A 23,140-nucleotide genomic window follows, 5' to 3' on the forward strand; every position below is an offset into this window, starting at 1 on the left:
CAATTGGCCAAATGACCACCAATGTCAAACACCTTTTATGTAACCTTGGGGTGGCGCTGTTGTTTATGTAGCCGGCTGGAAATGAGCCTTTGGGGCCACCGTCGCAGCAGCCTCACACACTGCGTCAATCGTCATCACGTATTTAAATGCCCAGCCGGCAACCAAATGTCAGCTTGTTGTGGTGGTGTCGGCTGTGGGTTTTTCTCTTCCCTGACCGGGTGAGTGACATGATGCATTGTGTGCGTATATGTATATAGATGTGTGTGTATATATATATATATATATATATATATAGCATTTTAATTATTTTTGTTACCAGGTTTTCGGTCACGGTTGACGAGTCCATGTACTTACAAGAAGGATAACATGACAGAACACAGACACTTGAAGGTACATATACATGTAAACAATTTGGTGCTCTGACTGGATGCTGTGTTTTGTGATATTATACTAAATGGGTGTTTGTCTCCATTTCCCTAGATATAGCCACTGCTGTTTTGTTTTAGTTTGTTTTGTTTTGGTTAGTTTAAGTTTATTTTGAGCCATGGGCAAACGGCTTTGACTGCAGGTACGTCAGCACTTTGAAATGGTGTGGAGCGAAATGTTTGTCAGTTTCAGTTTGAAATATCCATTGTCTGTAATCTGTTCTAATTATGGTTTGTTTCTAAAATCACGCAGATCTGATGCTGTACTGTACTCTATGCATGGTGAAATAAATAAATAAATACGTTAAAAGCATGAGGAGCTGCCCAGAGCCGAAGAGTTCTGATGATCCTCATGGGGGCTCCCCGCAGCCCCGCCTCCCCGCAGCCTGTTGCAGTCACTCATCAGCAATCACCATCGACAAACGACTACAAGTGAGTAAACAACAAGACGCCCAAGTCCCAAAGTGTGAGCACGTTGTTAAACCGTATATCTCTGGTGCAGTGCCGGTTCTAGGCCTTTTGAGGCCCTAGGCAACATATTATACAGAGCCCCCCCCCCCCCTCCTGCTTTGCCACGCCGGATAAAAATTGTAAATTTGCCATGAAAATGCTTCAATCTGGTGCACTTTGAGATCAAAATTAAGAAGCTAGGTGGGGGCCTCATGTGGCCAGTAGTAGTGGTCCTACCCCCCCCATGAGACTTACAAATCCCAAATGTTTATAAACAAATCCCAAATGTTTGTAAACAAATCCCAAATGTTTATAAACAAATCCCAAAATGTTTATAAACAAATCACAAATGTTTACAAACGAATCACAAATGTTTATAAACAAATGTTTATAAACAAATACCAAAATGTTTATAAACAAATCCCAAATCCCTTGGTCCTACCCCCCCGACCATGAGACTTACTACAGGCCAACTGGTAGTGGTCCTACCCCCCCCCCATGAGACTTACAAATCCCAAATGTTTGTAAACAAATCCCAAATGTTTATAAACAAATCCCAAAATGTTTATAAACAAATCACAAATGTTTATAAACAAATCACAAATGTTTATAAACAAATCACAAATGTTTATAAACAAATATCAAATCCCTTGGTCCTACCCCCCCGACCATGAGACTTACTACAGGCCAACTGGTAGTGGTCCTACCCCCCCCATGAGACTTACAAATCCCAAATGTTTATAAACAAATCCCAAATGTTTGTAAACGAATCCCAAATGTTTATAAACAAATCCCAAAATGTTTATAAACAAATCCCAAATGTTTGTAAACGAATCCCAAATGTTTATAAACAAATACCAAAATGTTTATAAACAAATCCCAAATCCCTTGGTCCTACCCCCCCGACCATGAGACTTACTACAGGTCAACTGGTAGTGGTCCTACGGTAGTGCCGGTTCTAGGCCTTTTGAGGCCCTAGGCAACATATTATACAGAGGCCCCCCCCCCTCCTGCTTTGCCACGCCGGATAAAAATTGTAAATTTGCCATGAAAATGCTTCAATCTGGTGCACTTTGAGATCAAAATTAAGAAGCTAGGTGGGGGCCACATGTGGCCAGTAGCCCATGTAAGGGATACATGGGGGGGAAAAAAATCTTCTCCCTGTGACGAGGCCCCCTCAGTGGTTGAGGCCCTAGGCGACCGCCTAGTTCGCCTATGCCTAGAACCGGCCCTGTCTGGTGATAAAAGAAAGAAAGGCATATTGGCTCTACATTCAAGTTGAAGTCTTTACTCTGATACGGACACAAGTATTGAAATTGGATCGATTGGAAGGATCTAACCATAATGGATGTGTCACGCTATTGAAGCTAATGAAATGAGCGATACCATACGGATGAATGAACGCGCAGAGCGCGACATTTAATGTGGATTGGAATTAATTGATGTCGTTATTAAGCAAGCTTTGTGCAACGCTAAGTTTGGATCTGGAAAATAAGCGCTGCTGTTGTATTCTAAATATGGACGTCACGTCACGTTTTACTGATGTCTGTAAATGAAGCGGATGAATTAGGCTACTCCAGTATGAAAGAGGCCTGTCCGTGTGTTTGCTAATACAAAAACAGCTTAATTGATATAAGCATCAAAGCAATATTTTAAGTACTTTTTATTAGCAAGTGCATTCCATAGCGCTGGACCACACATGGACATCATAACCTGCGAAGGGAACAGTTTCTATGTAGTAAAAGATTATATGAAAGAAATAAAATATTTAACTGGTTTATATTTTACAATTTTAGTTATAGATGGCAAGTATAATGTTAAGGAATATTTGTCTTATTAGCCAGAGATCCTTTTAAAATGTTTCTATTACTGTGAGTGATATGGTCAGCTTCTGATGTCTTTCTTTCTAGATGTAGATGGAGATGACCGTAGATGCTGCTGGAACACTGAACCTGGTCTCCTGTGTGAACCACCCCATCTTGGCTGCTAAGATGTCCATGTGGACATTATGAGTGTTTGTATAGAGAGAAGCATTGCTGAAGAGCTTTGCATATCAGTCGTTTCTTGCTGCTGCCAAAGTCAAATTGTGATATCTAGTTCATGGCCGCTTATGAGATGTAGATATAAGTACACCTGACTGGTGGAAATAGCCTTGTGATACATACTGGGTGTGCTCATTGGTCGTTCACAAAACAAACAAACAAGCTGCACAAAATGCCACAAAATCACACAAATCAAGGGATGTCCGACAGTCCGTGTTGGATATTGTCCAACTCCTAATTGCCGATATCAACAGATACCTATATATATATATATATTATATGCAGGCTTTTTCCAGTGGTGGAAACATAACTCAAACTTCTTACTTAAATAAAAGTAGGCAATATAGAAATACTCCGTTACAATGTAACGAGTGTACTTGAGTAAAGGTACAAGGGTTTTGGTATAAAATGTACTTAAAATAAGAAAAGTAATTATTAATAATTACTCATTATGCAAAATGTCTCATCTAAAATGATCTAATCTCTCACAAGCTCACATGTGTCTTATTCTATTGTGAGCTTGTAGAATATGTTTTTAATGTAAAATTAAGGGTTAGGGTTATTCATTTTTAATGCCTTTATCGGCCGATAATATCGGACATCCCTAACAAAAACATATATCAAACGTGTCAATACATTTCAAAGAATGCCACAAGTGGCACTAAAACTTCACCAATAAATAAAGAAACATCCACATGTTCCATAAATTAAATGCCACAAAGGTTTGCCGAAAAAATGAAGAAATTACAAAAAATAAGTTTCTTAAACATCTTCTGCCGTATGTCCATAGAACTTCAGCTCTGTTGCAGCAAGCCAGTACAATGTGTCATTGTCTAGGTCACCTAAGCCACGATCACCATTCGGTGGCCGGTATTTGGGGCAAATGGTCATTACGTGTTCCACAGTCTGTAGTGGATCCTCTCATTCACAGTGGGCACTGTCCGAGATGTCCCACTTCTGCTTTGAGGGTTGTCCACTCCTTGCAGGGGAGGTGCTGGCAAAGAACATATTTGTGGTCCTCGATGTATTCCACTGGTCCCTCTGTCTTGCCTTCACCCAAGATGCCTTGGAGGTGTCAGCTGGTGTTGTGTGGAGCAGTTCCTGGGCCTGTGTGGCAAAGGGGCACAGTGACTTGAGGCACGTGTGCTGTGGCAAAGCTCGCCGTGACTTGGTGTGTGTGTGTGTGTGTGTGTTGTGGCAAAGGACACCGTGACTTGAGGCACGTGTGCTGTGGTGTCTCTGACGACCTTGTGGAAGAGATGGCTGGGATTCACTCAGCTGTGCCTTCCCGGTGAGGGCCAGCGGGGCTGCTTCTCGTCTGACCTCTGTTGGAGTGATTCCAGCGAGAACAGGCAGGCAGTTTGTTTGGGGTGGCCCATCCGGTGTTGAGGGCAGCATCCAGCTTCTTGACATGAGAGCTACGGCTCCAGACTGGGACACAGTACTCGGGTCGTCTGCATAGACATACTTCATTGATGTTGTTGCAGGGAGGTCATGGATGTAGCTGTTAGTGTTGAACAGCAGTTACTGGTGTGGAACCGAAAAGCTTCACAAACATGCCAAAAAATTCTAGTTTTGAACCTTTTTAATCTAGTTTATTTTCAAATAAATTTGTTTTTACTGTTTTGTGAAGCAACTTTGGGTACCTTGAAAAGTGCTATATAAATTGTATGTATTATAAAAAAACAGACACACAGCAATTCTCGCCACACAGACATCACAAATTCCTATTGGCAGCAACAAGTGAGTGATGTGCAAGCCATTCATAGACTATAACCACCAATGCACCATGTCTTCATTCCAGATGCTGCGAGGCTCAACCGGAGCCCCTACAGGTGGACATCTGCAGTTCTCGCTGTCCATGGATGAATCTGCATGGGGGCTCTGAAGGCGGCTCAAAGTAAGAAACCACTTAGACTTTTCTATTACTGCGAGTGGTATGGTCGGCTTCTGTTTTAAATGTTCTCTATACATTTTGTGTATGATGTGAAAGGACACAATGTACGTATATCTGGCTCTTGGTCACTTAAATTAATCTTTCGTTCTTTCTTTCTTAGGGTGGATGGGTCGTGGTAGACGTCGTGGAAGGACAGAGATCCGTTCCAAAGCTTCCCTCCCGGGGGTTTCCTGATGAGCTGTGAGTAGGAATATTTCTTGTTGGGATGGATATCTGTTGTACTGTTATGGTACGAAGTATAGCATGGCAGTATGATTCCTCCTAGTGGCACTGGTTGATTGTCTGTCAGCTCTCCAAGCTAATCAAAGTCTTAATGACACTTTTTTTTTAACCACTTCAACCCCAGCATCTCTATTCTGGGGGGAGCGTTCAGCCAAATTAGCAGATCTACAAGCTCACACCGCATTGCAACGTGTTGTGAGCTTGTAGATCTGCTATGTTTGGCAAATCAATTTGTGTAGAGTGAAATCGGAGCATTTACCAAATGCTCTCTTTAAAGGTCTGTTTTATCAAATCTATAGAGGGTTTAAGTGGTTCTGAATATGCAGCTCAACAAAAGCTAATTTAGTCCTTATTTCTTTCTTTCTTAGGACGGAGATCTGTGTAGATGCCGGAGGACTTTGGACCTGGGCCTGCCCGGTGAGGAACCGCACAGTAAGAACCGCTCTAGGCCTTTCACGATTATGAGGTTTCTTTTTACTGGACGATTATTGTCGCGCAATTAAATATTTAAGTGTGGCCCGGATGGTTAGCTCAACTGTCTGGGCACCTATGCTGCCAAGCCAGCCGGACGGCGTGCTGCGGGTTCGACTCCCGACGGCCTTTGCCGCGTGTCACTCCCCATCTCTTCCCCCTTTCCTGTCTATATACTGTTCACTATCAGTAAAGGCATAAAAAGCCCCAAAACCAACATGAGGGCTACGGCTCCAGACTGGGGCACAGTACTCAGCGGTGGGGAACACCAGAGCCTCGGTACCGGCTGGACGCCGTATCGGTGCGGCACAGGCGGTGGTCTTTCTCTTGACGCTGTCAGGTGTTGTTTAAAGGACAGTGTTCTGTCCAGCTTCACCGCAAGATATGATGGGGAGGAGTGGGACTGTAAAAATATACAAATGACACCACTGCTATCACCGAAGAGCACACCCTATGACCCTAATTGATCACGTCTAGGAATTTCAACAATTTAGGCAGTTCTCACATCCAGAGTGACTTGCAGTAAGCAACGACACATAGTAATGCATCAAATTAATAAACAATTGTCATCAAGAATAAGAAGTATAGACTATCCAGACTATTGGCAGCAACGACAAGGGAGTGATGTGAAAAGCTCTTTTCTATGAAGCCATTCATAGACTATAACGGCCATGTCTTTCTTCCAGATGTACTGCAGGTCTCTCCAGGAATCTGCATTCCTCTGAAGACGACTCAAAGTAAGACCCTGTTAGGCCTGTCAAAAAGAACCCTAACTGAAACGTTTATTACTGTAAGTGATATGTTTAGCTTCTGTTTAAATGTTCTCTATAAATAAAAGTTTTATGTATATATGTTGTGACAGGATAGAATATATATCTGGCTCTTGGTCACTCTAATCAATCTTTCTTTGTTAGGATGAAGATCGCGGTAGACGTCGCTGGAACGTGGCTGCTGGACAGGGAGTGCACACACATACACACACACACATACACACACACAGAAAGGCTAATGGTGTGTGTTTTTTTTTCTTTGTTAGAATGGAGATATCGATAGACGATCTGATGTTCCCTGGACAGAGATCCGTTACAAAGCTCCCCCCCCCCCCAGAGGACTCTGATGAGCTGTGAGTAGGAATAGTTCTTGCTTGTTTCTGAGGATGGATAACTGCTTTTGTACTGTTATGGTACGAAGAATGGCATCATTTACAGTAATCCAAATGTTTTAAATATTTTAGGATAAATCTAAATGACTCTGCACAATAGTTTGAGAGTCAATATCTCATATCATGAGCGTACCTCTTGGTCTTTGTAACAACTTGAATACAAATTACAAAAGATGTTGAGGACTGTACATGTGTTGATGCCTCCTAGTGGCACTCTGGTTGAATGTCTGTCAGCTTTCCAAGCTAATCAAAGACACTTTTGTTAACCACTTCAACCCCAGCATCCCTATTCCGTTCAGCAAAAATAGCAGATCTACAAGCTCACACTGCAACGTGTTGTGAGCTTGTAGAGCTAATGGTTTCTTTCTTTCTCTCTCAGGATGGAGATCATAGACACAGCTGGAGGCTGGAGCCTCTAGAGATGGAGATCTGCAGGTCTGTCCATGGATGGGAGGACGGAGGACGGAGATCTGGGTAGACGCTGGAGGACTTCGGACCTGGGCCTTCTCAGTGAGGAACTCAACGGTACGAACCGCTTTAGGGTTAGGGCTTTAGGCTTCGTAAAAAGCCAATAATCGTCCGTTGCCGATAATTGGTCGATCCCTATTCTTAAACGTTACTGTAAGTGCATGTGTATGTTGTGACAGGACACGCACGCACACAGCAAAGCTAATTTGGGGTGTGTGTCTTTCGTTCTTTGTTAGAATGGAGATCTCAGCCGATGCCCGAGATCCGAAGCTTTCCCTGGGTGTTTCCGCTGAGGACTTCTGGGTCGCTGGGAGGCTCGGACGGAGCTAGAAGGTTCGGTAGACGCCACTGGAACCTGTTTAGGCCTGTCAGAATTTAAGGTTTTATAATGGCTGATTTTAATTGTCGCTCAAATAAATTACAAGTAACAATTTAATTGCGTCATACTAACATTCTAAATAAAACTTTGGCTTTTGTAGGCTTTGTAAACAAAAAGCTGCACATGGCATAATTCAATAACTTTATACACTAAAAAAAGAGAAGTAAATTACAAAGTGACAGATTTAGAGCTTGTAGATCGGTTGCTTGCATTATTTCTTTAAAATGTTTGACAATATATGAACATTTTCAACATGGAGACGATTATGACTCTATGGCGATTAGGTAATTGTGACAGGCCTAAATCCTTCTAGTTGTGTTTTTTTATATCATGTTCTGTAATCAGTTAGGGTTGACTATAGACTTTTTTAGGAACAAGATCATCATGCCGGTGAAGAGCACGTTTCTAGCCGATGGAGCAACTATTTCTGATCACCTTTGGAGTTACATCAAAGCAAGGTAACTATACAACACACGCACACACACTATGATCATGACATCAGCTTGTGACTGCAACTTGTTCCTGTTCGCAGATGACTCGGCACTGCTAGTCTCGGACAGGAACAAACTGCAGGTTGAAAAGGCCCTCAGCTCTGAACTCGGTAGAATCTGCACCTGGCTCGCTGATAACAAGCTATCTTTACACCTGGGAAAAACTGAATCCATTCTCTTTGGATCTAATAGTAATCTCAGCAAGGCAAATGGCTTCTTGGTTAGAGTTGGTGACAATGTTATCACACGTAAAGATGAAATTACCTACCTAGGTTCCATCCTGGAGGCTAATCTTTCCGGTGATAAAATGGCCACCAACGTAATCAAAAAAGTCAACCAAAGAACAAGATTCCTTTACAGGATCTCCTCACTGGTCAACAAAAACACCTTGAAGACCTTAACAGGAGCCCTCATACAAGGTTTCTTTGACTATGCATGCACCTCCTGGTACCACAGCACCTCAAAGGCCCTTAAAACTAGGCTCCAGACCTCCCAAAACAAACTGTTCAGGCTCCTACTTGGCCTCACCCCCCGAACCTACCTCACTCCTGCCCACTTTGACAGGCTGGAATGGCTTAGGGTCGACGACAGAGTACAGCATCTTGCAATGGGTCTGATCCACAAGATTCGATACACCACCAAGATACCCATGTACCTGTCTAGATACTTCCTTTATGTTAACGAAGTCCACACCCACAACACCAGAGGGAGTGCAACGAACCATGTACAACCCAGATTCGGCACAAACGAGGGACTAAATTATTTTCACTCCTATGCCACCAAAATGTGGAACGCCCTACCAACAGTCATTAAGACATGTGAATCCCTTGACTCCCTTTTTCCCCTCACTGTATATGTTTATTTTCCCTATTTACCTCCTTTATGATGAATTCCTGTTCTTTGACTATATAGAAGTGTCTTATTTGTACGTCTCTAAATGTTTTGATGAATTGAACATGGTGGACCCTCTTGTAAACAAGTGTAATGCTTAATTGGGTCGTCCACTTACAGTTAACAGTCTTTGTATTGAGTTTGTGCTTGACATGTACTGTAATTCTGCAAACTGTTAATAAATATTTCAATCAATAGTGTTTTATGAACAAAGTAGTAATGGGCATTTCTTTCTTTTCTTTAGGACGTTGCTGGTCTCCTGTGTGGCTCCATCTGGAGGTCACCAGGGTTCTGAGTCACTCAGATCCTGACTGGTAGTGGTGATATGTAGATGTGATCAATCAGGGCTCCAAACAATAAAATAATAAACCAATATAAATAACTAGATAATAATATAAATAAATGGATAAAAGGAACGATAAAAAAATATATTATAGTAAAATAAAAGTAAATTAAAATAGTAAAATAAAAGTAAATTAAAATTAGTAATAGCATAGTAATGGATAAAATTAATATAATTAGTAATATAGACAATAATACATAAAATTTAAATTATCAATATAGTAATGCATAAAATTAGTAATAACAGTAATACATAAAATAAATAAATGCATAAAAAATAAAATTAGTAATAACAGTAATGCATAAAACAAATACCATTTGTAATACATGAAGTAAAATTAGTAATAACATAGTAATACATCAAATAAATACAATTAGTAATATAGTTATACATAAAATTAGTAATAACATAGTAATATATAAAATACAATTAATACATAAAATAAATTCAATTACTTTGTGTTATAGAATGACTTAAAAAAACAAACAAAAAATATCAATCACCTCTACATATCACAACCAGGCTATATTGCCAGCAGGCAGGTGGACTGGAGACTCACTACAGCAACAATGTGGTGTACTTTGTTTTGACCCAACTGGCCTCCAAGGAGAGGCGAGCATGGAGCCGGACATCTGATGATACACGAGAGAAGACGCCATAGTCAAAAAGAATTGTAATAAAAGTAATATGTTTCATGTTGATTGTAATTTATGCATGATGCCATATATCTGTAAATATTCATTATTTTCTTAATAAATTATTGCATTTATACCCGGGTGTCCGTTATGTGTCCATTACCCTTGGATCGCGCCGCCGCGGATTTATTTATTTCCCAAATGGTCTAAAAATGAGTTATTTAGCGTACTTTTACCAATGAATTAGCCTATACACAGACAACGACTGATTAGCCTATTTTGGACGATATGGGTCTTTTCTCGAGTCAGTGTGTTTAGTCTCACTATAGTCTGTGTAGATTACCCGGCGGTGTTGCTGCCCCTCCCGGGAGTCGCGGCTCATGGCTCTTCACAGACGGCACAGAGACAGCAGTCACTCCGCTGAACGTGTCAGTGTTGCTGCAGTGGTGTGAACCGTGCGGGCACTGGTGGTGGTGCCGAGTTCTGACAGCCGAGTCACAGCTTCTTCTTCTGAATTACTTTATCTTTGCCTTGGAAAATACATTTTGCGTTTTGCTGTTTCCCAAAACAAACCAGCGCGCTACTGTTTGCTACAAAGCGACTGGAAGCGGACGAGGTTTACAGACATACCAATAGTAGCCAATCATATGCTGATTAGGCCAGTTGCTGTATAGCCTACCTACCCGATCACCAGGGAGCAGCAACAACACACACACACACACACACACACTACACACACAATAGCCTTCTATATAATGCTGAGCACATATATTATATATATTTAAAAAAAATACCCAGCATATTTTTTGGGAAGGCTAAGCCTTCCCTAGCCTTACACACCCGCCGCCTATGGGCACTGTACTGTACTGTACTGTAGGCATATAATACCTGGCTAGGTGAAAACAAAAGAAACCTGATTTAGCATTTGAGTACTTTTAACACCTCTGAACAGCCGGCGGAGAGGTTCACATTTTCGGAATTTTGCGACAGAGTCACAGAGGGTCAATAATTCCCAGAAAATCTGTAATGTTAATATAAAATGTCCACGAAAATCTTCATGGGGGCTAAAAGGGGCTATTTAATTCTTCATGGGGGCTACAGCCCCATAGCCCCCACAGACTCGACGTCGTTGGAGCTGCCTGTGTGTGTCATTGGGGCTGACATATATTGCGTCAGCCAGTTCCAGATACGGGATCAATTCCCTGAGATCCGAGGCTCTCACACCAACCTGGTTTATTGAGTACATTTGCAAAGATATACCTGTACAAGTGTACACTAAGCATATACATGCAGCACTAGCCAGGATGAATAAGTTAGCATACAGTACATGCATACATTGCATAGCAGACTCGCTATTAAGTGGTGAACAGTTCTTGCCTACTGTTCACTCGCAATCTAAAAATGTACGCGTCGCTAGCCCTGGTCCATATAGCCTTCTACTGCAGTGCTTCGATTCTGCCCTCTGCCCTGCAGAATCGAAGCAGTAGAAGGCTATGGACCAGAGCTAAATGTACGCTAGGAGGATAAGGACGTTGTACAAATCGGTGTCCTAAAAATGCTATATGTGCTCTTATTGGTGAATCTGTGTTTAATGTTTATTGGTTAGTCAGTTGACCTGGCAATTGGGTCATTGTTGAGAGCTTTGATTCTGATAGCCTGAGTGAAAATGCTCTTTTTGTAGTGGCTTTGTGGCCGTGCATGTATTTGCCTGAGCCTGACCACAGCAGTATACACAATCAAGTGCCATGGGTTGATGGAAGTCCTTTAGTTTAACCACTTAAACTCTATAGTCTTAGTAAAAAGGTCTTGACTTACAACTGTACTAAAAAAGAAAATCTCGTCTACACCAAATCTCTTTGCCAAACATAGCAGATCTACAAACTCAAAACATGGCTTGTGCCCCGTTTTGAGCTTTTAGATTTGCTATGTTTGGCAAATATTCCCCCTAGTGTGGTGTTCAATTATTTTAGCTCTGTTCGTGCACCTCCTGGAATACAAGTCCAGCACTGAGTGGAGTCAGCTGTTAAGTGTAGAACCCCCCCCCCCCCCCTTCCCATAGCAGCTGGATTCAAGTGACCACTGCCTCCCCACCACTTTATCAACTCTCTATTCTGTCATAAGGAAAGAAAAGTAAACTGAAATGCCTGCTCCTACAGTAGCCTATATGAAACAAAGTAAATGTATTGATTTACCTTCTATTTATCAGAACAGTGTCCGGTTTTAAATTGCATTTTGTGTTGCTGAGGGCGTTATTCAACGCTGAACACTGAATACCAATAGTAAACTACTGCTTGTTCAAAATTACAACATGAATCATTAAATGTACTTGATTGCTTCTGAATCTCTGGTTGTTTCTTGGCTCTCTCTCTCTCTTTCCAGCCTGACAAATCCACTAGCAAAGAGACACATACACACATTTGTAAAGTCTTCTTTATCTCAGTTTAGTAGTGGAGCAGAAACACAATTAGGCATGCAGTCATTTATTCTTGTCCAAAAAGTATTATCTTCTTGATTTATGCAGTTTATGTAATTAAAACATCAGATAAAAAAGTGCTTGGATTACAAGTTGTCCATGTAAGCATTAACCTGATGCTGCCAGATCCAAGAAGCTTGCTACACAAATTTGTAATACCGCCCCCATCTGGCAGCGTCAGGTTATGTAAGCATGGGATTCCCCATAGAATTTCAGCCTACAGTTTCTGTAAGACAACACAAAATAATACCCTCTATTAAAAGTATAGTAACACATTTCACAGACTGTGCTAACATCAAATGCACCCATACAAACACTTTTCTTTCTTCAATTACTAGTTGGAAACTAGTCAAACAAACAAACTTTCAATCAATCATAGATTTCCATACACAGAATGTTATTACTCATGCATTTCAAATGTATTCCTACACCTACAGTACCAGGTTAGGGACCAACACATAAATTATGTTCTACGCCAATCGGACAAATTGAAACACCTGTGTTGGTCCCCAACATGGCAGGTGTAATCTTCTGTTCAGTCATGTATAAACTCACTTAAAAATAAAATAAAAACTAAACGACCAATAAACATTTCCAGATCTACCAAATCTAGTTCTCATTAATATTGAATTTTTTTGCCGATGGGTTCTCAGATTGCCTTGGGGAGAACAACAGGTACATAATGCCTGATTTATACTGTACATAGTTGTGCATTTGTGTTGCACACCGAAAATAGCTACAATCTCACAATGCGTTGCAGTGTTGCATTGGGAGTTTGTAGATCTGTAATTCGATATACACATAAGGCTTAAGACATGGAATGATGACTGATGGAATAACCACGTGACGTAACTTTAACCCATGTCATCGTGTCTCCATCACTATTTGTTGGCACAGTCGGGACACAGGATGTCCCTCCCCTGGCCTACGAAGCGCTTGTTGGAGAGACTGAGGGAGCACCTCTTGCAGTTGAAACAGTATTCATGCCAAGAGCCTCCCTCGAAGCTCACCACGTTTACGCCTTTGCCAAAACCTGCCAGGAGGAGAAAGGTGACAGACGAAAAGAGGGATTTAAGACCACATTCACTGGGCAGCCATTTCGGTCTAAAGACCGGGTTACACACATGGAAATTAGTTGTTTGTGTCCCTTTCGGAATGTCTGTTTTTCTGTGTGTATCTATGTGTGATTTTCAGCCTTCAGTCTTTCTGTCTATTTGTCTGTTTTAAAGACAAGTCACCTGTCTGGTCAAATACCTGTAATATTATTTTAAGGCATTCTTGCAATGCCCTCTCATTTTCTGCCTCGAGTCTGCCAAGCCTTGCAAATTTGACTGTCATCTAGCTTTGACTAAGGTCCCTGTATTTCTTGGATAAGCATAACTTGTTTCAGAAGAGGTCTGGTGGTGTTAAAGGATTTCCGTTTCCTCCTCACATTCCAGTGTTTACATTCCCCAGAAACACAAAGGAGTGAAAATAAACAAACATTATGTGGAAATAGGCCTATCAGAGGCATAATCTAATCAATCAACAGCCCAAACTTATCAAGTATCGTATTTGCACTTCCTTTTGACCTTTTCAGTTTACACTTCAATAGACCAATCAGAATAAGTCAACTGCTCCCTCCCTTTTCGACACAGGAATCATGCTCCATGAAACGATGAGAATGAGAAAGCCTGGGGACGGTGTTAGTCATCAGACCTGTGATGGGCTGCTGGCATCCACTGCACTTCTTGGCCACAACGGTCTTGTAGCAGTCAACACAGAAGACCTGGTCTTGATGTTTAGTGAAGCTCGTCCCCGCCAGTGGCTTGGAGCAAGAACCACACACGAAACAATGGCTGTGCCATGGCTGCTCCTGGTAGTTTACTCCTCCTGTAGTTATAGGCTGAAGGAGCAAAGGTCGAGGAGAGATTTTACCATGCCCCCTAATATTACTATTATATTGGAGAATTATTTATAAATTACTACTATTGCTTATAATGTACTTTATAATGTTCTTCACAGTCCAAATCCAGAGCGTGTCTTGTTGTTCATGTTTTTAAAGTACATTGGGACCAATTCATTCTTTCATAAAGGTAAACTGTGAAGTAAATCTGTATGTAGAACAGCCTGTAACGCTAAGTATTTAAGTCACACTGTTCAGCTTTATTTATATTCATTGTCATAGTGGTGGCACGTCTGTAATGTTGACACTGCTTGCCAATGTTATATTCTATATAATGAACTGCCAATTAAAACCGTACATGCAATGCATACGTTTACAAGTATGCACTCAGTTTTCAGTACTGCAGTATGCGTATGTAGTGATGTTTTATTGCTTCTTCAATTGCAAACATTGACCATCAGTAATGATTGCACATCTCCCCAAATAAAGTGGCAAAGTTCTCCTTTAAGGTGCCCCTGGAATTCCTTTTGCTCAAGTTACTCACTAAAATACATTTTTGCAGTAATCATTCACTCCAAGACAGTGGCTACACTGTAAGAATGTGAAGCAGGAAGTGGAGGAAGGCATAGGCAACACCCTAGTGGCCTAGCCCTAATATAACACAGGATTGTGGTTTATAACAGAATGTATAAAAACCTGCTTGCAGCCAGCACAGTGCTTGGCAAACTTCCTGTCATGGCAGGGGCTGCAGTAGACATCACTTCCTTTGGAGATGAAACTCAGAGATCCTATTGGACGTTTACAGTGGCAGCAGGTGAAGCATTCGTCATGCCAGGAGTTCCCTTTGTACTCCACGCTCTCAGTGCCTGGATGGGAGACACGACAGTATCTGTTCCATCATCAAATAGTTGGAAAAGGTGTGCAGTGTAGCAGCCAAAAACACAAAGAAAGGCAGAAAAAAAAAGATTCTCTTTCAGAAATTGTTAACGATAATGATATAATTGTCTTTATAGCTGGCCACAGCATTATCAACTTGTCCTGTTGTTGCCTTATTGGGGAGGTTCTACAGGAGGCAGAGCTGTGTAATGGGTCTGTCTGTATGTCTGTCTGTATGCCAAGGAAGTACCTCCATGCATTCGCCAACCTTAATGCATGTTCACCAACCTTCGCGCATGACTAACGGGACTTCGTATCTATGGGCACATTGGGCAGTCCCCCTATCATAGGGTTTGTCTGTCTGTCCGTCTGTTGCTAATATCACAATCTACACTGCCAGCCACACATTTCTTATTTGTTATTTTCAGATTATTTAACTACTAGGTTTTTAATGATTTTTAAAGATGGCTTAGGAGAATCCTGAGGATATTTTGGCCCACGACAATCTCCAACGAAGACCTGTACAGGAGAACAGGCCTGACCCCACTGTCAAATGTGATCAAGTTCAGAAGGTGGATGTGGATAGGACATGTTTGCAGAATGGACCGAAATGCTATCCTAAGGGTAGCCATAAGATGGACACCACCTGGAAAAAGAAAAAGACAGACCCAAAGAGACCTCGAGAAGATCCGTGGAGAAGGAAATGAAACAACGTGGATCGACCTGGGGCCAAGTGCAGCATTGGGCAGAAGATCGACAGCATTGGTGTCGATCTCATGTGCTATCCAGCACGAAGACTAGGATTAAGTAGTTTTTAATAGAAGCCAAAGTCTATTCAGGCTGAAACCTTGCCCATATGTGGAGTCATATGCCATAGACACGTAATTACAGTAAATAATAGCTGCTGACAGAGAGAAGGTAGGATGTCCGCACACCGTTTCTTGAGCTCCCATTCCAATACGTTTATTTAGATAAGAAGAATCAACGTTTTGACCCTTCCGGGTCTTTGTCAGGAGATTTTCCACATCATTATCAGCCTGCATCATGTTATTTATTTTATTGTATTTGTTTATTTAGTTTTTTGTATGGTGCAGCCCTACCAGCCAGTATAGGTTTGTAGCAGCCATGGCATCGCGGGGCGTCCTCGCGGGAGCAGCACTTCCCGCACATGATGCGGTCATCCTTGGTGCTGAAGGGCTCCTTGGCCAGGTTCTTGTAGCACTTGGTACAACGGAAGCAGTCCTCATGCCAGTAGCGGCCTTTATGGCTCAGCTCCTGCAGATGGAGAGAGAGGTGAGGAAAAGGGAGCAAGATAACTGAGAGAGGGACAGTGAGAAAGTCAGGAAGTCGTAGAGAAAGAGAGGGAGAAAGAGAAAGAATGAGAGACACTGAGAAAGCGATGGAGTGATAGAGAGAGAAGAGTGTGTGTGTGTGTGTGTGTGTGTGTGTGTGTGTGTGTGTGTGTGTGTGTGTGTGTGTGTGTGTGTGTGTGTGTGTGTGTGTGTGTGTGTGTGTATGTGCGTGCGTGTGTGCGTGCGTGCTTGAGTGCTAGCTAGGGTTGGGATCCTTTTGTTAATGTTTCCGATTAATGGTTCCCTATTAACGATTCCTAGGGGGTTCCAAATGGACCTGCAGAGTCTGTAACTCTGAGTTAGAGATGGTCCTTTGATGTTAAAACGTTTGAGAACCACTAATATTGTAATTGTATACCAGCTCCAACAGTGTGGCTAAAACTGGTTCCGTTAACGGTTTCAAATGTGATGGAACCGCTTCCGGTTTCCGCAAGTTGGATCCGGTTCCTTTCGGTTCTGGATCGCAACCCTAGTGAGTGTGTGTGACTGACTGTGCATGTGTGCGTGTGTAACAGGGTATGAAGTGAATGGCAACCTTAGACTCCACACTGATGGGTCGGCGGCACTCTGTGCAGGTGTTGGCACAGAACTTGGCATGGCAGCGGACACACACAGGTCTGCCTTGACTCCTGACGAACCTCTTCCCCCCGAGGTCATCACGGCAGTAGAAACACTGAGCACTGTCTGACATGACTGCACTCACCTACACACACACACACACACACACACACACACACACACACACACACACACACACACACACACACACACACACACACAGAGAGAGATAGAGAGAAAGTGAATTCACTCAGTAACCGAAATAAAATAAAATAATACATATATGATTTTATATTTGATGTTATTTGAACTCTCTTTCTACTCTTTCTAGTCCATTTCAGTTTCACAGAACTCTCACCTCTAATTGGATATTGTCACAGTCTATGGCTGTGTCTTTGTGTTGTCTATGTGTTTGTGTCGGTCATTGTGAGTGGGTGTAGGCATGGCTCCAGCTTCCAGCTTGGCACAGCCATAGATCTCAACCTCTTGTGTTGTACTGCTTCTTTGGACTCTTGTAGAAAAGTAAGAAGCCTTTAATAATAAAGTGGCTAATGCAAGATTAAAAGGCACTTTAATCTTACAATGCATTAGCCACTTTATTAAAGAGCAGATGCACTCCTTCCTCTTTTCTCTACATAAATCTGATATTTGGAAATTGATGAGATGTTTTCTAAATTATAAGCAGAAACCTAGCTGGCCAAAATGCTACCTAAAGCTACCACAAAGGGGCAGTGCAGTTGTATTTTGTAGATGAAACACACGCACACGCACACGCACACACACTTCCAATGGTGACAACTGATCAGTGCTGTATATTTAGGCTACTTTATAGATAGTTGCCCAATTAGTTTGGCAGAGGGATATTCAATCTGAAATATGACTAAAACAACAGTGGTTGCTATGCATGGGCTGCTGAACAAGCATAGCAACAAGGAGTTATCTTTGTTACTGTGTGTTCCAGTTTCTTTGCATTCTTCTGTGTTTCTATCCGTGTTTGCATGTGTTAATAATTAACATCAGTTGTCACCATGCTCATTTTATGAGCATGCTGTCATGACGTGCATCTGCACGATGATGAATATCACTATCATTTACCTCAAGCTGACAGGACAGGGCCATAAAAACTGATGCATTGCTCAGTAAACCTACGAACAATCGATTCTATAGGCAGACAGATGGTGGAGGATTGAATCATGTCGATGACAGAGCAAGTTAGAGGTGAGGTCAAGAGGTATGACAGAGATGCCTTATCATGCATGCCGGAGTTCAATGAAACTTGTTACTTCCATATTTATGTAGGCCTATATTTGAGCAAGCAGTCGTGGAATTTATTTTTGTTTTGGTAACTTATTCGAGGGACTATTTAGTTGCTTTTTCCAACCTTTGTTTCAACTTTCAACCCTTATTTGAGGTCCCCCCACCTACGGCGTTATGGTCAGAAATGCATAATCACATTGAAACCGCTACCCCTTTCCTCATTCCTATTTCATATGAATCAGCAAAAAGACAAAATGCAAAAATGTCAACCCCACTGTAAAGTCCTGAGCTTTAATATAAGAATAAGCTAAAGTAAGTGCATTCCTGGTTAACCAGAGTAGTGCTGATTCTCATTCTCTCCATCTACTAATTATAACCACTTAAGGTGGTTATAATTTGTTTGTTGTACTGTCATACAACAAAACTTGTTTATCTGCTATTTTCAACATTTAAAGTGGTTAAGAATTGTAATGCAGCCTAAGGCTGCATTACACATACCAAACACCTAGTATAATTGTGCCTTGTGTCTGTCCTACGTATCAAAACGGTTAATGGCCGCTCCATTTCATTTCCAGTGAAGTCACATTTGGAGTAAAATACTCTCCGGTTGGAAATAAAAGCCATTCAGTTCTGCACTCACTCTCACAACTGCATGTGAGATTGCTCAAAGCAAACATTTATTCTCTCACTGGAGTATAAAGAATTGTATTTCAGTTGTTTTTGATAGAAGGAAGTGCCACATTTTTCACAACACAGCAATGTATGTAAGGAATAGGGAGCAATTACCCACACCACAGGACAAGGGAAATAATCAGCCTCCCTAAAATACAGCGTCCACATCACCTCCCTAAACATAGGCCTTAAATCATCACTTTCATTACCCTCAAACTCAAGACACGGACCTCTGATTACAGGGTTGAGACTCATGGTGAATTAACTCAGTGACAAATTGAAACTGAGGTAACCACACACGCACACACCTACGCATGCACGCACGCATACAGTCACACACACACACGCACACGCACACGCACACGCACACGCACACACACACACACACACACACACACACACACACACACACACACACACTCTCTCTCTCTCTCTCTCTCTCTCTCTCTCACTCTTTTCACACCAATTGAGGAGAATTCCACATGGTCAGCGAGCATGAACTTAGTGTGGGAAGAAAACTCAAACCACAGATTGTGTGTGTGTGTGTGTGTGTGTGTGTGTGTGTGTGTGTGTGTGTGGGTGGGTGGGTACTGTGTACTCAGGTGAACAGCACATAAAGGAATGCCAGCTATGACATATGTGGTCAGATTTCAGGATGCTGACAGCTCTTTGACAGAACCAGAAAACGAACTCGCTTACGCACGCACGCACGCGCACGCACGCACACACGCGCACGCGCACACACACACACACACACACACACACACACACACACACACACACACACACACACACACACACACCTCTGATATGAACCACTCCCTACAAAACCCTCAAAACCACAGTTCTTCCCCAACCACTTCCCTTTTCCCTGGGACACCATGTGAGTAGAATGCAGTCCATACAGGGAAGTTCAACATTAACCCTTTATTCATAAGTAAAGCAGACCTGAGTTCCAACTGTACTTGAACCGATTTTTTCCGTCTACTACTACACCAAATCACTTCAACAAGCTCATCAAGTTGGTGTGTGTATGCAAGCATGAGTTAATCATTCCAGGGACCAATTGGTGGGGGGGGGGGGGGGACAGACAACACAGTGTATGTATGTGGGGCTCACAATGTCACAAGTTTGCAATGTGTTGTGAGCTTGAAGATATTCTATTTAGGATTTTTTTTTATGTTTCAATTTGTTTTGGCGACAGCTCACACTCTTTTCTCTACCTGCCAAGTCAACAGAAATGGAACAATCTGTCCATTCAGAGGGTGGAGATTGTTTCCAAACCCATCTATCACTCTTGTTCTGGACTTCCACTCCCACTTCCCATTTTCTGAGTGACCATTTCCCTTCCGATGCAAGTCGAGACTCAGGACCATAGACTGTAAAAAATATGGACAAAGCGTTCCCCGGGTCTAACATGAACGTAAAATGAAGCCTGTCAGTCCTTGCAATGGAAGTCGCCATCTTTCTAGATCCGTTTTGGTCCAGCTGGCCATTGGCTGGCCCAGACAACGAGGCGGGACTCCCCTCCTTCTTCTCTGTTGGTTTTTATTTTGACTCGAGTGGGAGGGGAATCCGTATCATAGACTGTAACGGTAGCCACGCCCCTCAGAACATACGCGACTTTATGGTCATTTTTTTAATTAATGGGACCATAATTTTCCAAAAAGAATATTATGACATTAGAAATGAGACTTTAAACTAGTGACTGGAAGAAGAAAGTATTCATGACCATGTTTATTAAGGTAATACAGTCTAGGTGAAGTTGGGCCCAAATACATGGACTTCTATGGGGCTATGGGTTTTTCTGGGTCCAATGACAGCGCCACAACAGGCCATTATATGAACTTTCATTTCCTTAGTGGCTTCACAAAATATCTGTCTGACTGCCCCCCTACTCAGGACGCAGGACAGTTGTGTTGTTGGGGTGACGTAGGGTCTGTATCTATCAACATTCCAGCATGCAAACAGCCTTTCAAAGCGCTACTCCGCTATGGGCATCGTCCATGTTATCTGATTTTCACGGGAGACAAACAATGGCTGCCAGGAAATGAACCCGTATCCAAATACGTAGCCAAGAGATACGGAGAGAAGGTTTCACTGACATGAAACATGGTTGGAAAGGGCTACCGGTATGTTGACGCATGTTTTGCTGTTCTCTTTTCAGTTCAAATACCCTCAACAATTCTGCCTCCTCTCATGAAAACGCTGACACCTCCTTTATTTAGTTTTTCTAGCTTGTAAAAAGTGGAGAGTGGGTGGACCATTCCCACATTTATATGTTTTTCTTTAAATGTTCTTTTAAGAGTGTGGACATTTTTGAGGTAAAGAGTGAGTGTGTGTGTCTGTGTGTGTCTGTGTGTGTGTGTGTGTGTGTGTGTGTGTGGGGGGGGGGGGGGGGGGGGGCTGTTTTAAGGTTCAAGGTTTGGGGTACTCGTGGATCTGTAACCGAGTGTCTCAAGTTCCTTCTTCCATTCACGTTATTCAAATGACTTGATCTCTGAACACCTTGATCTATAGTCAAAGTGAGTCAGTGTTGAATGTGAAATGAGTTCCTGTTTCTGGGATCTTTACTTCACATCATCACTCGGCCCAATCTGGAAAGTTCTAGGAAAGCAGTGTCAGAGCCAAGGACAACACTCTGTGTGTGTGTGTGTGTGTGTGTGTGTGTGTGTGTGTGTGTGTGTGTGTGTGTGTGTGCGTGCGTGCGTGCGTGCGTGTGTGTGTGTGTGTGTGTGTGTGTGTGTGTGTGTGTGTGTGTGTTCGTGTGTGTGTGTGTGTGTGTGTGTGTGTGTGTGTGTGTGTGTGTGTGTGTGTGTGTGTGTGTGTGTGTGTGCGTGCGTGAGTGAGTGTCTGCGTGCATGCATGTGTGAGTGCGTGCGTGTGTGCGTGAGTGTGTGCACGTGTGCGCGTGTGTGTGTGCTTGCACACGCCGTGTGTATGCACATGAATTCTAGGCTGTACATGCAGCTGCTCACATGTGTCTATGTTGTCATGTGGTTTGTAGCTGCTGGATTCATAAGAATTAATTAACAATCTGTATTTTTTCCACTCTCTGTCCTTCTTTGACTCGTCGTCTTTCTCACTAGTACTCACTCACTCACTCACTCTCTCTCCCTCTCTCTTTCTCTCTCTCTCTCTCCGTTCTACCCCTTGATTTAATTTATTGCCACTCATAACGTGTCGCTCAATCCATATCCCAAACCAACCACATGCAGACTGCAGAGTTGTGTAAGAACAGCACATGGAGAAGAGGTGACATCATCTCATCTGGCCGAGGACAACCTCCAGCATGTTGACAGACAGACAGACCGACGCACAGACACAATGAGAAATAAAAAGGCATGACAAGGCAGTAGTGATGGACAATGTAGAGTGTAGACCAATGCACCCTTCCAGCTGAGGAAACACTATGAGAAAGTGTGTGTGTGTGTGTGTGTGTGTGTGTGTGTGTGTGTGTGTGTGTGTGTGTGTGTGTGTGTGTGTGTGTGTGTGCACTGACTGTGCCAGCTCCACCATTCCGCCGGAGACTTCCTGTTTCTCGACTTTCCACTACATTCTTCAACGATAAGCTAATGCCGCCACACATAGACATTGTACGTGTGCACGTGCGCGCCTGCATGCACGCACGCACACACACACACACACACACACACACACACACACACACACACACACACACACACACACACACACACACACACACACACACACACACACACACACACACACACTATATACAAACACATTTCAAACAGAACACTTGTTGGTCACTAAAGTGAATTCTCTAAAGAGACTTAATTGTGTTTCATGTACTGCCCATTGCTAATTGTGTCTGTGTAAGCAATGCACTGATGTCTGGAGACGAACACTGGAGATAGAAAATTGAGCTAGCTATTTCACTATATTCAGCCACTTGAACCCTACGTCTCTATTGTGGGGTGACATTTTTGAAGAAAAAAAAAAACGTTTGCAGATCAGTTATTTTCAGTAGAGTATGCAGCCCTGCAGGACTTTAAGTATAGGCTACTATAGGGTTTAAGTGGTTAATTGAAATCATGGCATGTTCACTTTGTTTTGTTGCGATCACAGATGGCATTTACTATGAAAACGTGCATTTCCCATCAGTTA

The 23,140-nt window shown here is 42.4% G+C and overlaps 1 protein-coding gene across 2 annotated transcripts; it reads left to right on the top strand.

Moving 5' to 3' along the window:
- The first annotated feature begins 171 nt into the window (after positions 1-171).
- Positions 172-9,442, top strand: LOC308326861 (uncharacterized protein). Of its 2 annotated transcripts, XM_080779912.1 has the most exons (13): positions 172-218; positions 320-390; positions 481-568; positions 679-857; positions 2,786-4,817; positions 4,975-5,054; positions 5,465-5,528; positions 6,254-6,304; positions 6,482-6,690; positions 7,109-7,254; positions 7,434-7,530; positions 7,948-8,034; positions 9,203-9,442. In XM_080779912.1, the coding sequence occupies exons 10-13, from the start codon at positions 7,173-7,175 to the stop codon at positions 9,267-9,269; spliced, it is 333 nt and encodes a 110-aa protein (XP_080636038.1). In that variant the 5' UTR covers positions 172-218; positions 320-390; positions 481-568; positions 679-857; positions 2,786-4,817; positions 4,975-5,054; positions 5,465-5,528; positions 6,254-6,304; positions 6,482-6,690; positions 7,109-7,172; the 3' UTR covers positions 9,270-9,442. The 2 variants fall into 2 exon arrangements, 1 of the variants encoding a protein (XP_080636038.1); XR_013965137.1 differs by lacking the exon at positions 172-218 and having other exon boundaries at positions 323-390; positions 737-857.
- The last annotated feature ends 13,698 nt before the right edge of the window (positions 9,443-23,140 follow it).

This window comes from Protomyctophum bolini (assembly GCF_963924005.1).
Source record: "Protomyctophum bolini genome assembly, chromosome: 13".
Lineage (NCBI taxonomy): Eukaryota > Metazoa > Chordata > Actinopteri > Myctophiformes > Myctophidae > Protomyctophum > Protomyctophum bolini.